Raw genomic sequence first — 17,130 nt, forward strand, 5'->3', positions numbered from 1 at the left:
GGGAAATTTCCATTTTCAATTTCCTCATTTCTATTCCGTGCCCTAATTACTTAAAACTGGAGATAGTGAGTCACATTCCATATAGCTGATTAGTCATTTTTTGTACTGCAATGCACAAAATGAAGTATGCGTCATGATGCGTTGAGCCAAAGGTGGGGATAAAACTGGACTGATTTTTAATAAGACAATAGATTAGAATATTTATTCAAGTACAATGCTGTGCAGAAGTAAGAGACCCTTTACACCACATTTATTTAATTTCCAGTCAAAACAGCCTGGTGTGTCCACACTTTGTCTTTATTCCAGCTTCCATTCATAGCAAAAGACTTGCTTTAAGTTTTTTACAAATAATTCTTTAGGGATATTTTTCCACATCTTTAAAATTCGGTTTTAGAAACTGCTACAGCTACACATCCTTTCAGACCCATAGTGTTCAGTTGTCTTCTTACAGTGGAAGGATGGACAGAAACACCTGTGGATTCTTTCTAAAGCAGCAGTGGAGCTTGATTCTCTCCTCTCTCTCGAAGATGAAAGTTTTAAGTACTGTTTATCTGATGGTGACCCGTTTGGTGGTCTGCCAGGTCTTGCACGGTTCTTAGGAGTCCCATTTTTTCTTTCTTTTAATCAAATTTTGAGCTCCAGTTTCAGAAACTCCTGTTTTTTTTCCCCCCAATTATTTTGCTTTGCCTTTTTCTTTCCTTATGCAAGTGGATTATCTTTTACTTAATCTGCTCAGAAATATTTCCTGAAAAATTCATAACTAGTACTTAGTGGCTGTTTTTTTTACTGGAAATCAAATAGATGAAAGCTAGTTTGAACCGTATGTGCTCATGTTTTTTGACCCAAATTAGATTCTCTGGCTATTTTCAAAAGCACGGATCCAAAAAAGTATGTTTTGATTGTCAACACTGCCCTTCTGTAGGAGTAGTGCCTTTAGTCACATTTGTGTATTCAATGCATTTTTGAGATTCTTCTCAATTGCCCTACAATAAGCGAATCAAACTGAACTGTGGTGAAATTTGAGACTTTAACACTTTCCCAACTAACCAAAATAGAATGGAATTGTTGTGAAATCACACATTCACACCTATGTACCTATGTGCTATTTTTCCACCGCACCAATTTGGATCATGTCTGGTGGCCACATCCACGTCCCACTGTCAAATCGTGATCACCTCGAGAACAGTAGCACCTCCTGCATTCCTCTCCCCATGAGTCACCCTTCAGGAGCAGAGCCATCTGACAGCTGCCAGAGGGGGCTGGGACTTTCCCTGGGGAAACACACAGCCATTCTGTCCTTTTTAAATAATGTAATTAGCCGAAATGCAATAAAAGCTGAGAAGAAAGCAGAACGGAAAGGAGGAGGACACAAAGTCCTGAGCAAAAACAAGACGCTGTAATACCTGTGGCAAAAAAAAATGTTGCTTCGTTTGCATCATTTAAAACATCTTCATAAACGTCGATGTGTAAAACCAGTAATTAACTGGTGGCTTGGTGATGTTTAAAACACTGTCAAAGACAAGAAGGTACATGCAACAGTAAACATGACTCATTTTTCAACAAGTTTATTAGCAGTGACAAAGATTCTTGAAACGACTTGTTGCCCCATCTTCATTACCACGAGAGGAAATGCAGACGGAGCAACATACAAATGAAATATTAATTCCAACTTTTAACAGTCAAAACATGGCACAAATTAAAATCTTTTCGGGGAGGGCCGGGAGTCGGGAAGCAAGAGAGATTTTCATCCATTTTCTGATGTGATCCTTTTAATATTTCTGACAGCACAGGCACCCTGAACTCAGTACTAAGTTCTCAATATTGACTTTGCATATCATAGAGCGGTTAGATGAAGACAAATACACATGCCCAAACGCGCGCGCACACAGACAGACGGACAGACAGACAGACACACACGCACCAGCTGACCTGTCAGAACACCACAATGAACCTAACACATATATTAGGAAATGTATATGCCAACGTAGAAGCATTTTCATAGTACAGAACAGAGAAACAGTCTAGTTTAAGCATATCTGTACGACTATCTCTGCCTGCTCTCTTGGCTTTAGGTACTAATTAAGGGAGATTAAAGAAGCGACATTAACATTTTCAGTTTAGTGTGCATAATTATACATATATTAGCTATAAACTCTAAAATTTGTGGGGAATAAGTGCTTCTTATTGATCAAATAAAGAAATATGCATTTGATGTGCATCCCCTAAAATATAAACTTGGTTACTTTTGCTTTCTGTGCATCAGTATTCTGCATGTGCATCCGCTGACCCTTTGAACTTTAAAATAGGCGCAGGGTACAATTCGTTTAGCTGAAAGGGTCTTCATAAAAAGGTCGAAGAGTATGCAGTACCCCTACATGATTAAAGGGATGGTTCACTGAAAGGTCTAGTTTACACAATTTCCCTTAGAACAAATACAGTAAACTGGCAAAAGCATGTTTGCTGTCTTCTTTAGTTTTGCACTGGAGCTTTGAGGCTAACGATTAATAGGAAACCTTTTCAGCTGACACAGACATATTTGCCTTGCAGGTTCACTACAAACCTAAAGAAGCAAACTTCTGACACCAGCCACATCTTGGCAGACTGACTATATTTGAAGCAAGTGGGGAAACTGTGTAAATTAAATATGGAAATGGGGCAAAATTAATATCCTACATGAGTTGCTTTTAAGTAAACACCATAGGTTTGACTTTTACAATCAGAGCCAACTAACCGAAGCTGATTGCTAAGCCAACTGTTAGCAAGTCATGGTAAAACCTTTAACGTGCATTATATTAAAAATGAAAAGAAAGAAGGGGGATCACCACACACAGCTGCTTTGGACTGGCATTGAGACTGAACAGAGGAAAAAATAAGCAGCATAAAAAACAAAAAAACAAATGGCCTATATCTCATTGATACAATATTGTCTTACAACATACACATTAATTATCTGGCCAATGCAGCATGATAGGGTGAAGCTTAGAAATGTCTCTCCATAAAGTTAGATCTAGTTCTAGTTCTAGTGATGAGCCCACTTCAGAGTCCTCGAGAAGAGAAGGGTCAATAAAGTTGATTAAAAGCTACAGCAACAAACTCCAGGTTAGGTCAACAGAAGCTTAACCCACCTGAACATTTAAAGGGGGGGAGGGGGGTGAATTAAATGGCATTAGAGAGGATAAAGTATTCTTCTCTTCGTCTTTCTTAGTTTTGCATCTCTGGACCTGGCAGTGTTTCATGGCCGTGTATAGGAGAAGGAAAAAGAGAGAATAAGGAGTGCCAGACGGCCCCCTTCATTGTGTCCATTTGGCTTTTTCGCTAAAAACGGAAATCACGTCCCTCAGACGAAGGTTCATACGAAACGGGGACACCCTTTATCATTTTTTGGCAATAACACTGTTGGTACTTTTTACACAAACACTGCCCTAATTCTACCTGAGTGACTTTTCAGTTATTATTTTTCCTTTCTTTTCAGTTTTTTTTCCAGTGGACTGCCAGTCCAATGTTAGAAGTTAAAGTTAGTAGCCTATTTATAATTACTATTCATTTACGCACTGATATGTCAACGAACGATCAAGATAACACAATTTAAAATAATACATAAAGTGCTACTCATCTTTTATATATATATACGAATCAATTAACTTGTGATGAGAAAAAAAAAACAGAAGAAAAGTTAATTTTAGTATTTGTTTCCTGAAAAAAAGAAAAAAAAAAATCTTCAGGCTACATAAGGGCAGAATGCCTGACAACACCTGTGTCAACTTCAACACATTCAAAACCAACAAGCTGGAAACCAAGGAAATAAAGGAACCAAGCCCCATTACTTATGAATGTGTGAACGTGGTGTTACAACAACAAAAAAAAGCTAAGGTTCCTGTTCATGTGCGTAAAATATAAAGGCCAGATCTTCTTTCAAGCAACTGTTCTCGTGTCACACTAAACCGTGGCCTAGCCCTATTAAACACCTCGGCACCACAACAGCAGATTCTGTTTCCCTGTGCAAAAATACATCAAGAAGGGAGAGAGAGAAAGCATAGGGAAAGGAGCTCTAAAGAACAAACGAAACCGAAGACTGACCGAAATGTCGCAAAGAACTAAAATATCAGCGGCGTGCCAATTAGCACTGGAGTTGAAGCGGTTATAACGTGAGGTGCGTCTTACTTATTAGTCCTCTGGGATCTAACAGTTAATATAAAATTGCAAACATAAAATGATAAAAGATAAAAGATTAGGCTATAGCTTCTGTCTCTCTGCCATCACTGTATGCAGGCAGGCCAAGAAAGGGACGCAAACGGTTGTCCGATGGCAGAAGGGTGAAAAGACAACAGTAAGACTACTGAACAACAGCACTTCGTAATCTTCCAGAGGACGCACGCAGACAGCGGTTTGCACACTTAAATGAGCACAGATTCCCAGTTAAGTGTGACCTCTAACCCGTCTTAGGATTTCATTTCTATCTTAAGTATTTCACTGAAAAGAAAAACAGAACAGGAGAAAAAGAAAAGGAAAAAAAATGAGAAAGGAGTCACTAACATAACTCATTCAAAAATTAAGACAATTAACCCAAGGCTTTAGCTATCTGCCCCCTCAACGATTTGAGTCCCCTGAAACTTATATTGCCGTTTGTTTCCTCTGGCCACAATATTTTTTTTTCCCCCAATCGTTTGAGAGCAACACTTTTCCGTGCCCATGCCTTGGTTGTAGAGTCCACATGAATTCAGCGCGTACGAACACAAGACCACACTTTGTCCACGTGATCGGTCAAATTCACCATGGAAACCATGGAGGCATCGGGAGGCGCTTCCTCTTCTCTGGCAGCCAGCAGGATGAAGTCAGCCATTTCTACGTCCTTGAGCACTTTAAAGAAAGCCGTTGCCCGTTCCTGGGACAAGGCTTACTGTGAGTGTTTGACATTGTGAATTGAAGATCCCTAAAGTCACTTGAATTGTCTTCAGCAAAACATGTCCACTAGACTTCTTTACAGTAGAGCGTGTTGCCTCCAGTTCCTCACTTCCCATTCTAATTCAGCTAACCCGTTTTATCATCAAGTGTGCTCCTTTCCTTGTCCTGCGTTCAGCCTCAGTCGCTGACCGTTTAAGTCCTTTTAAAACTCCATCTTGAAGATGGATTTGTTCTGAGTCAGGATGTTTATCAGAGGCTGCGACCATGTTCCTTGAAGCACATCTTTCTTAGAGTCCAGCTGAGGGGATAGAGTGTCCAGGCTCAGCCTCACTGATCAGGACCATTCTTAGATTCACTGTAGAGCACTACACGATTTGGATCTGGGGAGGAGGCAGTGAAGGAAAACATTGTAAATATAAAGTGAATTAAGATAACACGGAAATATGTAGCTCTAAAAACACACTATATAAAGCCACCTTTACATGAGTGCTACTAAAAGTGGGCAATACGTTAAAAATAAAAAACATCACGATAATTCAAGACATTTCAACAAGACACATCACAATATTTTAGCTTTTCTGGTGTTTAACCCTCTATTGCATGGTGTTGCCTCAGGGCAACAAATACATTTTCCTCACTTTACAACAACATTATACATATTTAAAGACGATGATAGGGTCAACAATAAAAGGAAGAGTTTGAGTAGGGCGATAAAAAGCATGTGCTTGGTCATGCTCTCTTTAAACCTCTTTTTAAACACTGAGTATCAATTTTTTTGTTATGAGACTTTGCAGAAATGTGTTTGTTGCCTAGAAGCAACATTGTGCGACAGAGGAATGGATTTAGCCAGTCACCAGCCGGATCTCACCACTTCAGGGAACATGGCTCTATATCATTTCTTTCCATTGCTGCACAATGTTGCCAAGACAGCATACTCCAAAAGGACCTCTGCACACATTTTTTTATGTTTTTGAATTTAATAATGGGGTTCAAAAATAAATCAAGGATCATTTTATTCAAGAAAAGTTAACTGATTTTCTTGTTTTTTTTAATTCCTCTCATAATCCGTGCAGTAGAGGGTCCAATTAAACAGGACTGATTAGGCTCTCCTAGTGATTAAACATGCAGTTGTTCAGCGTTCAACCTTAAAATACTGATGATACCCACAGTACGCTAAGAAAAGAATATTGCCCACCCCCAAGTGCTACAAAGAATTTTGTCGAAAATGTAGTCAAAATCAGCTTTTTTTTTCCTCTTTTTTTACTTTAGATGCAATCAAAGGCAATGGCATTTTAAATAGAATAGTGATTATTTGTCTAATCTTGATTTCAATAGAAGAGAGCCTGCTCTGCACACGTGCTGTCTACTGAACATCAGAGGAAAAAAAAGTAGGCCATGCTGAAGCTTACCTTGTTTTTGCAAATTCAAAATATATTCCATTTCTGAAAAAGAACAAAAAGGATATTAATTATAAAAACGCACAAGTTATGAAGTAATGTCTGTGTACTTGTCCATTTGACTTGAGTTTCTATTTGTAAAAAATAAATAAATAAACAAATAAATTAAAATGGGACTGCACAATACTACTGGTAATTTTAGGAAGCCTACATATTCAATTTTTCAAATATGCAGAACACACCAAGGGTCAAAACGTTTCATAGGAAAAAACGTGTTTCAAAGGGCACGTAACAAACAAGGCTTATAGAAACTTTTCCAAGATTAATGGTAGTAGTGGGTGGTATTTATGTCACTGTATGATCTAAATTTCTGCCAGTTATGGTATATGTATATGTCTGTGTGAGATTGTTTTTCCCCTCTCAAATAAAACCATTTCAGTAAGTTAATCTATTTTTGTTTACTATTCCAGCATGTCCCTTTACATTTTAATTAGAGCCACTTTTAACAACCAAACAAAATCTCAAATATTTGCATTGTGCAAAACAGCAGAAACAAAACTGAACGCTACATAGATAAATCTGTCAACATTGCCTGGGAAAAGCAGCGGTAAACATTGTTTTATGAATTTTTCAATTCTGATTTGTACAAGGTTGAAGTTAGCTTCTCATTTAATAGATTTTTGTTTGAATTTTCCGTTCTACCTTAAAGTGAGTCACAGTTATATACTGGCTTATGCAGTTGCATACAGGCTGCTGAATATAGTCGCTGCACCATTTAAGGTGGAACTGGAAATCTGAATAAAAAGCTAACTTTTAAGCTAAGTCGTTTATCTTTTCTGTGCATACCAAACCCTCATGCCTCTGACCGCCAGACACTGCTGTAATTCAGAAAATATTAGTTATTTAAGTTTCAGTTACAGCAGTTCCATGGCTTGCCGAATGGACAAGGCCCTGACTGCAGTGGCGTTTGATGTAGCTGACTGAGTCAGGTGGCTTCTCAGGCTGTATGAAAGGGAACAGAAGCACAGCAATCACTCTGGTGTCTATGTTAGGTTAGGGCTAACCCCAAAAGCCTGGATATTCCATTATGTCCACTGTCTTGGAAACAAAGTGGACTACTTCAAATGGACTAGACAAAGGGAGGTGATCAAGAGACTGCAGCGTTTTCATTTTTATTTGAAACATGACCAACTTCCCTGGTAAAACCACTTACCTAAACGACTAACGTTAGCATGGTTTGCGCCATTTGTATGTTGCATTATCTGCACTAATGTATGTCATACCGGTATAACTATTAAGGCAAAATTTATTCTTAAAATTTTTCAACCGGTATACCATCCACTACCAGTCAAAAACCTTGTATAAAAACTGATATTTAAATTATTATTTTTTAAGTTATTTAAAACAGATGTCTGTATATCAGCCTATGCTATCTATGAGTCATCAAAAACAAATTTGCCCAACTGATCAAAGTGATGGTGGTCACCTTTAGTGTGATATACTACAGCAGCTTTCAGATCAAATAACCCCCAGCTGGACCTCCTGTCGAAGCCCTTAGTGTGGCCCTGCTCTCTGGCCAAAGACACCTTGGGTGCAGCTGGAGAGGTGCGTGTCAGCTCAGCACCAATGTCCTTAGAGGAAGAGCAAAACACTATTGCACCAGGAACCGCTGCCTCATCCTTTTGTGAGTCCAGTCCGAGGCTAGAGGCCTGAGGCAAGCCTTCAACAGCAGACCCACTGGCCGCAGAGAGGACGAGGTTTACACCTTTGCTCAGTGTCTCAGCACTAGTCCGTTTGTCCAGCTCGTAAGCCTTGGGGAAAGGTGGCTGATCCAGTCTCTGCGAGGCGCTGGATGTCTGCATCACCACAGTGGCAGGGCAGCCTCCTTGAAAGCTCACCTCCACAGGTTTGTCCTTTGCAGCGGAGTGGGAAACCAAGCCCTCAGGGCCAGCACTGGGCTCATTGATGAAAGACAAACCCCACTGGTTCTGGAAAATGTCCCCCAGAGACTTCTGATTTGTTGTGGTAGCAGGAGGGTCGGCCTGTCGGCCGCTGGGCAAAGACAGTTGCATACTGGATTGGGTGAGGGGGTAAACAAACAAGTTAGGCTTTCTGGGCTCAGCCGCTGAAGGGGTGGTGGAGGTGGTAGTGCTGCCAGAGGGTGATGCTACATTATCAGCACCGGCAGAGGAGGAGGCCAGCACGGGGGCTGAACTGGCCACTGAGCTAAAATGTGTACCAGGTAGCGGGCAGCCGTTGCCTTCCCCCGCTAGAGGGCCGTTGGTAAAGCTAGCCGAGGTGATGGTCTTCACCGCAGACATGGGGACCTGTGAGGGTCTCCCAGGCACCTGGGGAGCAGGAGAGAGAGCCTCTCCACCAGCTTGGGCTGTCTTATTGAGGTTCTCCTTCACTTTGCTTGCATAACTGATCTTAGGCACTATTTTAGCGCTACTATTGTCCACAGGAAAGACAGGCGGAGGCTTGAACAAAGTCCATGAGTCCTCTTTGGTGGATGCAGCCACCTTCACTTTGCTGGACTTATCCTCAAATTTTTTACCCGACGTTTTGCTGTCTGAGTTTTTACGGTGAACCTCAGACGTGAGTTGGGTAGTGGTACCAGATGCAGGCACCTCTCTGGCTTTTGTAGAGCCACCAGGATGGATGTCTGCCTTTGAGGCAGCTCGGCCAAGGTCCACCTGTGGCCCTGATGTTCTATCAGCTGGTTCTTGAGCCGTGGGCCCTGGATCTTGCTTGTTGGCCGGCTGCATGGCCTTCCCATAGGCAGAGGCAGTCACATTGTCCACAGTCTTCCCGTTCCGCTGGGCCCGGCGCTTTTTTGGCGTGGTGTAACCGCTTTCTGACCCGCTACCATCGTTGTCAGTGCCAGGTTTGCCAGGATAACCGTTGGTAAGCAGACCACAGTTGAGTGTCACCACGCCATTCAGAGACGTCAAGGCCTCCTTTTTGCCCTCATGTGTAATCACCTCTGAGGGCTTGTCATTTTTGTAGTCCATGCTGTTTCTACTAGTGTTATTGCCTTTCCCTTCCCCCTTCAGGGCAGTGTTCAAGGCCTGTCCAGAAGGCTTTCGTTTCAAGTTGGTTTCTAGTAGGACTTTGTCACCATTGTGGCTCACAGAGTGCAGATAGCCGTGTGAGTCAAGGGAAGTGGGAGTCTCCTCTCCCTCAACTATAGATCCATTTACTTTTCCATTTTCTGTGAGTAAAAGAGGAGACACAGGCAATTAAAATACAATCAACCAAGTCAAATAATTAACAGAAAGACCAAGCAGTGTCAGCACAAATCTAAACCAGCTTTCAAGCTGCAACAAGGGAGCAGGCCGAGTCTAGTCAATGTTTGTGAGAGGAGCCTGAATATTTGGACTAGATATGTTTGATGGCAGAGGGCCAGGGTCATGTGGATTACTGGCTTACATCTGTAACACATAGATTGAGAAACACCCCCGTCATATAGGACAGTTGGAAAAGGGATTTTTGATCAGCTTGACGCTTGAAATTAATAAACGTAAAGGTGTGAACTAAACTTAAAAAAAAAAAAGACACTATTTTGATGATGTGCAATATATCAACCAAAATACTGCCATTTAAAACATCTAATGGGGGCATCTGAGAGAGGCACCTGCATGCCTCATTTTTGACGTGCCATTAGGATTTCCATACAGTGAGTATGGAAATTTCTACAAGCTGTAGAGCTGACAAATGTCCAGCTTAGAAAAGCTGAAGACTGCTAATGAAAATATCACACTACACCAGAGCTGCATAGCTTTCTAGAGCCTGTTTACACTGTTTTATACAACAACAAGCTGTAAGGGACGCAGACTGATGCAACGTAACAACTGTCATGAACCAACACAAGACTCTTCCCTACTTCTGTCATTTGAAACTGAAAACACTAAGGCCAAACAGCAACGTAGCCCTCCTGTGAGTCTCCTTTCACTGCCCCATGATATCCTAACTTCACCCTATTTTTAAACTGGAGGTATGACGTGTCATCATGGAGCTCAGTCATATTTGGGTTGTTCTTTGACCGGAGACTGATCATCACGAGCAACAACACTAGGACACCCAAAATCTCACACACCAATTAATGCTCAGAACTTAACAACACATCAACCCAGTTGTGATCGCCTCTGTTACAAGTAGCTGCACAAAGCGAGAATTTGTAAACCGGCTAACGTTAGATGCTAACCGACTTTGCGAGCTATCACAATATGTATGACTTGCACAAGTTGTCTGAACTAAAGCAAACACCATTGCACTGTAGTTCTGTGCGGTTTACTGTTATAAACCTGGTCAAAGCTGGTTGGACACTTCAAAATGAGAATTTATTGTAGGTCAACGTTACTGTACATCACTCGCAAGCACTGTGTTTTCGACGACGGACGGCAAATGAGCCAGGTTAGCCAGCTGTCCCATTTTCGTAACGCTGGTTTCATTAAAAGATAATGGTTTAGTTCGTTCAGTGTTGAGATAGCTAACCTCGCTAACCTAGCAAGCTAGACAAGCGAAGTTTGTCGTCGCTGGCATTGGGTCAACTTAGCTAGCTAGCTAGCTAGCTAACGTTATCAGTGTCAAAGACAGTAAAGTTGGCTGGCAGCTAATCTAGTTAGCAGCAGTCTGACTGGACATATTTCTTTGGCTAACGGGGACAATTAAAGCAGTAAAATGCCGTTTTACGGATACAATGCGCTGTTTTAGAGCGAATGGATCCGTGTCTTTCAGTAAAAAACAGCTAAGAAACCCTAAAAGACCCTCGTTTGCATTTGCAGTGTGACTGTCAGGCCCACTCACATGACTGCTACAGCAACAGGCCCTGTTAGACGAAGCTGAAGTCAGTTGTTGTTCGAATTTTTCCGTTCTACCTTAAATGGCGCGGCAGTTACATTCAGGCGCCGGAGGCTACAGAATGTATCTGTTGCACTATTTAAGGTGGAACGGGAAGGTTCGAACAAGAAGCTGGCGAATTGGAAGCCAACTTCAACCTCGTCCCTGCTCGTTCGCTAGCATGCTAGCTAACGTATTCTAGGTTTGGCCTCAAATGTCCGTCATTTGTCTACACTGCCATTTATTTGTGGACATTACTTACACATCTTATGCGTTTGTTAAAAACGAACAGTATACGCTCGTATGAATAACGTGTTCGTGAGCTTGTCCACTCGGCAGGTACCGTTAGCTGGCTGTCTAAAGCTACAGTTAAATTAGTCGGAGCCGGGTTTAGCGTTGCTGTGGAAACGAAGCTAAGAAGCTAAGGCAGCGAGCTCATTCATCTGTCTAAATCAACCTCTCTCCCGGCGAAAAACATCACCTTTTCATATCGAAGGTCCTCTTTGTCGCACGCCAAACATACAGAAGTACATGTGACGCTGATCGAAAAAGAAATCGCTGTGTTTTGGGCTGAAGCCGGCGCACAAGGTCAATGTCCACACTACGCTAGCCAGCCAGCTAATAACACAACCGGCTACCATAACTGCCGAAATGTCGACGACAGGCATCAGTCAAAGCCCCAAACACAGCTGATCGGCAAGTCACGCCACGCCATGAGCTTACAGTTCCTAGTCGAAGTGACTATGCGTCGATTTCCGAAGTTTAGTTAAGGTGAGAGGACTTGCTATCCAGTGAGCCAGCTAAGTTAACCTAGCTTGGTAGCTAGATTAGCATTGCATTGCATTGCCTCGCATTGCATTCCACCAACCTGTTTTCTTCGTCTGCGTTTCCTCGTCCTGGAGCTGACAGCAGCTTTGATCATTGTTCACCGATAATTTCGACAGATCTGACCCATTCCCTGCTCCGACACTGAGATATATCGCAATCGTCGCCCCCACGGAGGGCCGCTCCTCCATTTAAGAGCACAGGGAGTGAATAAATGTGCCCGGCCGGAGGGGGGTTGTAGTGCAGCAGGGCAGAAGTGGAGACATTGGCGAAGCCCAATCCAGCGCTGCCTGGGCGGCGTTTAGTGCCTCTTCTGTGTAAAAAAATGCATGCAAATGCAAATTCAAATGTGTAAGCTCGGCTCAGACTGTAATGGGAAACACACACAGCAAACCAACCATTTAAAATACACTTTCTGAGGTTTTGTTCTGTATGTTTCCCATTACAGTATGAAAAAAAAATGCAGAGAATGTTTTCTCAGTTAAATCGGGTAACTGAAAGTCATGGGTCATCAAAAAAATCCAATTTACACAGTGTTTCTCTTACCACAAATGTAGTCGGTTGACCAAGACATGTTTAGCATGTTTTCATCTTGAGTTCTGCACTGCAGATGAAATATGTTGGGTGATATAGATGTCAATTGCAGTAGCCTTGTAGTTCTGCACCAAAAGTAGGGAATCAAACTTCAGACACCAAACATGTCTTGGCCAAGCGACTACATGTGGGCTCAGAAGAAAACTGTGCAAACATGATTTTTCAGTAAACCATTCCTTTAAACCAAAAGTGAGGTTTGCCCCAGTATGCCCATAAATCTTGAATTATGATTTAGCTAACTGAGAAATTCTGCTTTATGAAGCACTGCCAGCAAGTAAATGTCCATCAGATGAGCGCAGATACATTTTCAGGAATATGCCTTGATTTACTGATGCTAGATTAGTATGTACGTTTTATACCATGTTCAGCTTCAGTACAGGGAAGTCTCACTGCACATATTTAAGTTTTGGAGATTTTGGATTTATTTATGGTGAGCCCAAACCAGAACCAACCAAACCAGAAAAAGCTGTGATTAAGGCCCATAAACAGGCCCAAAGAACTGACAGGCATCAAGCTGTCTGACCTGTATGTGGTTAGTCTGTATATCCTATATCCACTCAATTGCTAGGTTCCAGTAGAGCGGAAGGGTCACACTCAAAAACATTGGTTCTTAAAGGCTTCTTTAGTAAAGAAAATGGTTCTATATAGAACCATGAACACTCAAAGAATCCTTTGCATGATTAAACATTTCTGTGCATCATGAAAGGGTTCTTCATGTTGATGGAAAATGTGCTGTGTATGATTGTATATAAAACCTTTTAGAACCCTTTTTGGTGCTATATTGAACCATAGACCCATCTACAGCACATTCTCCATCAGTCGGTAGAAGTCTTTCACGATGCAAAGAACTCTTTAACCATGCAAAGGATTCTTTGAGTGTTCATGTATAGAACTAATTTCTTTATTAAAGAGCCTTTGAAGAGCCATCATTTTACCTTGGTTACCTTGTTTTCCACCGTTGCATATTTGATTATGTGATTGTACTGCAATAAATAAATGACCATCATATCAGTTTAGTTTACAAATCCTGCTCTAATTTATATCCAGCTTAATGTTTTATATGCAAAACCTGGGCAAAGCAATTCGGCCCCTTCCTTGTATTGTTATTACACACCACCATCCTAGTTTTGTACTGATTCTGATCTGTATTGTTGCTGGTTCACCAGAGGAGGGCAGTCAATGCTCTCTTACAGTTACAGATAAGAGAGGTTAGTGCTGTGAATAGTCATGCCAGCATGCTGAGAACACTGACATGGATTTATGCACTGCTCAAAAGTGTATCACATTTCTGATTTTATAACAGTAATTATAACGATTGTGGTATATCTGACACACTGTGAACCAGTTTACTAGTAAAAAAGACATTCTACAGACATTGTTACCGTGTACAAGAATGTAGTCAAACATTTTTAGACAAGGTAATGCTTACTCGCCTACTACTCTCAGAGGCTAAAACATTATGGATTGTATAAGGCAGTCAGGCTTTTATTTCCAAGGAAATATGGGGCCTGTTTCCTAGTCATGGATTAACACCTTGAACTCCAAGAAACCACGGGCAGTTAAAGGCTTAATTTTCTTACTCTTATAACTACATAACTTGCATATTATTTACAACATAGTGACTGAATAATAAGCCTAAGGTAAGTCTCCCAGACATGGATTAAACCTAGTCTTGGACTGCATTTTCTTTCACTGGAGAATCCCCATTCAGAATGCTGCCTAGTCCAAGACTAGGCCTAATCCCCGTTTCAGAAACCAACACCTAGTTTAAGGGGTTAAGTCTATCCTGGGACTAAAGTGCAAGACTAATCATGTCAATCATTTACCACTGTAAACCATTCCCTTTTAGTTTGATTTTAAACTTGACCTGTACATGTTAAACTGAAATTTAAGGCAAGTTACCATATTTAATATGCATGAAGTTCATATTACAGTAAACTGTCTTATCTTCCTAACACAAAATGAATACTTCTTTTGACTAACACTGACCAAAAATCGTTTCCTGCTGACCATTTGACATAAGCAGATTCCTTGTAACAGGACGGGAACTTCTCAAACTATCTTTAGGATCCACTGCCAAGTCAGAAGGGTTCAGATTTCTGAGGATATCATGATGGACACTGGCTTCTGTGAACTCCTCTTGGAAGTACACAAGAACTTGCCTCCTGAAACACGGGTAATTTTAGACACTAAGTGTAACAAGACCTTTGAGCAACACTGTTCAAAGCATTTAACTCTGTATCTGTGGGTTAAATATGTTTTTGTTTTTCAATCATTGCAGGTTTTTGCTCTTTTGGGCTTTGGTGAGCATTCACAGTCTCCCGTTTCTCTTGCTGCTTGTGGGAATGGCATCATGAACTTCTAAACAGGGCTGGTGCATAAACACCGTCAGTATGATTATAGTGTTTGTTGCAATGGAATGTGGACTGACAGTGTAGTGAGAATGTTTGAGGATGTTGTAATGTGTTTTTCCCTTTAAATGACCTTTTTACTCTTTTTTACTACATTCAGGATTATATGGACTTTTAGAATTATGGGAGCAAATTGCAAACATGAAGAAGACATTATCCACAGAACTTCTGACAGGTGTTTCCTGGCTAAACTGGATAAGAATAGGCAGTGAAGGTGGGGTAATTACACTGGGACCCATAGCATGGGTCTGCCATATCATGGGGGGACCTTTGGCAACCAGACCCCATAACAAGTTTTTTGGATGTCTTATATCTTTCCCCCGCGACCCAGAAGGATAAGCGGCTTAGAAGATGTGTGTGTATATATCTTTCTTCTTTATGGAAATTCACACCAATGGCTATGATAATTTAATAATATGCCTAAACGGTTAGCCTACATCAGCATTCTATAAACAATCTGTTTATCCTCCCTCATGATACCTTGTAACCTCTCTGTTCATGATGTATCTCATCCATGGTGGCCTTTCCAAATCGATCCTTTAACACTGCAAAATCTAGTCATTATTTTTATCTCTCAAAACATAAAAGATCAAAATAATTAAATTCAACACTATATCAGAGTATGTGTATTGTACCATGTAAGTATGTGTGTTGTACCATGTTGCACTGTAACGTTTCAGGTAAATGTACAGGTGGTACAGAGACCACACTTTTATTTATTTAATGTCCAGTCAAAAAGCCATTAAGTAGAAGTTATTCATTTTTCAGCATCAGGAAAAAAAAGCAAAAGACATATATTTAACAGAAAATCTTCCAGAAGCCTCACCAACTAAATAGAAAATCAATTCATTTTTCAGTATTTAGTGTGTCCACTCTTTGCCTGTATTACAGCTTCCATTCTTTTTGAGGCACTTGCTTTCAGTTTTTCAAAGAAATCTGCAGAGATATTTTTCAGTCTTTTCACCGTCCACATAATCACAAACACATTCTGTGATGTTGAGGTCTGGACTCTGGGGTGGTCACTCTATTGTTCTGAGAACACCAGCAGCTTCTTTGTTTGATTTGCAATTATCTCTTCTTTTTTGTCTATTTTATTTTCTCAGTGAGGCTTCTTGACAGCTACACATCCTTTCAGACCCATAGCAATGAGTCTTTCCACAGTGGAAGGATGTTGGAGGAGAAAAACGCCTGTGAAGTTTTTTCAGACCTGAATCAAGAGCGGAGCTTGATTTTCTCCTGTATCTCAAAGACGAAAGATTTAAGTACTGTTTATCTCATGTGGATAGTTTTGATAGTTCACCATATCTGCATTTTAACCTTTTTCCTTTAACTTTCCCCTTTCTTATGCATGTTTCTTATCCTCTTTCTTATTAAGTGTATTATTATTATTATTATTATTATTATTATTATCATCTAATCTCCTCAGAAACAATTCCTGAAAGATGGACAATGTGTACTTATTGGCTGCTTTTACTGAGAACTGCACAGTAATGTATGTAACCAAACAAATAAGATTAAATTTTTTTTTGTCGTTGTTCAAGGAAATTGTTGTATGGGGGCTTGTTACATTTTTTGCTCTATAAAACCCTGGTTATGTCACTGGGACCAAGTTATTACACACCAAAAGGATCAGCTTTCTTGCAGAAGTGATCTGAATATTTGTGTTCACATTTCCTGGATAAGAAGCCTCCTTTCTGTTCTTTTTTTGGCTGCATACACAAAGCCCAGGTGTAGCATGTGTATAGAGCTGTTTTAACCCATCACATTATTTTAATTGACCAATCTAAGCCCAGTGCACAAGACAGTTATTGTATTGGAACACGACAAATAGTCTATAACAAGAAGTCACTGCCTGGTATTGTACAGCAAGAGGTGCTGAGATAAGAAAGATTTTTTTACGTTATATCCAGTGTAAAGATTCAGACGAATTAGGTGCATACAGTTTTGTCAAATATAATTAAAAAATCTAAACCATGAAAGAGAAAAGCCGACATAGACTACCTCACATTCCTCAGCCACAACAAAGACAAACTACAAGACATGTCATCACAGCTAAAACTCGTCAAACATAGACTGCTCTCATGCTGTCAGGCTGAGCATAAATCAGGGCCTTACTAATGTTATCCATGAGTGAAAGGTTCCTGCGTTTAAGTGGTTCA

At 40.7% G+C, this 17,130-nt stretch overlaps 1 protein-coding gene and 1 long non-coding RNA gene across 4 annotated transcripts; one reads left to right on the forward strand and one right to left on the reverse strand.

Moving 5' to 3' along the window:
• Positions 1-1,549: 1,549 nt before the first annotated feature.
• Positions 1,550-12,248, reverse strand: nufip2 (nuclear FMR1 interacting protein 2). Of its 2 annotated transcripts, none has more exons than XM_036564633.1 (4): positions 12,010-12,248; positions 7,786-9,513; positions 6,312-6,344; positions 1,550-5,282 (listed from the first exon to the last, which is right to left on the reverse strand). In XM_036564633.1, the coding sequence occupies exons 1-4, from the start codon at positions 12,155-12,157 to the stop codon at positions 5,230-5,232; spliced, it is 1,962 nt and encodes a 653-aa protein (XP_036420526.1). In that variant the 5' UTR covers positions 12,158-12,248; the 3' UTR covers positions 1,550-5,229. The 2 variants fall into 2 exon arrangements, with proteins under 2 accessions (XP_036420526.1, XP_036420532.1); XM_036564639.1 differs by lacking the exon at positions 12,010-12,248 and adding an exon at positions 11,623-11,899.
• LOC118804050 lies at positions 10,652-15,889 on the forward strand. 2 transcript variants are annotated; one of them, XR_005006957.1, is made up of 4 exons: positions 10,652-10,715; positions 14,628-14,736; positions 14,842-14,947; positions 15,072-15,889. It is a non-coding gene; the product is annotated as an uncharacterized LOC118804050 (long non-coding RNA). The 2 variants fall into 2 exon arrangements; XR_005006956.1 differs by having other exon boundaries at positions 14,842-15,889.
• Positions 15,890-17,130: the final 1,241 nt, after the last annotated feature.

Source organism: Colossoma macropomum, unplaced genomic scaffold (genome assembly GCF_904425465.1).
Source record: "Colossoma macropomum unplaced genomic scaffold, Colossoma_macropomum, whole genome shotgun sequence".
NCBI classification, from domain to species: domain Eukaryota; kingdom Metazoa; phylum Chordata; class Actinopteri; order Characiformes; family Serrasalmidae; genus Colossoma; species Colossoma macropomum.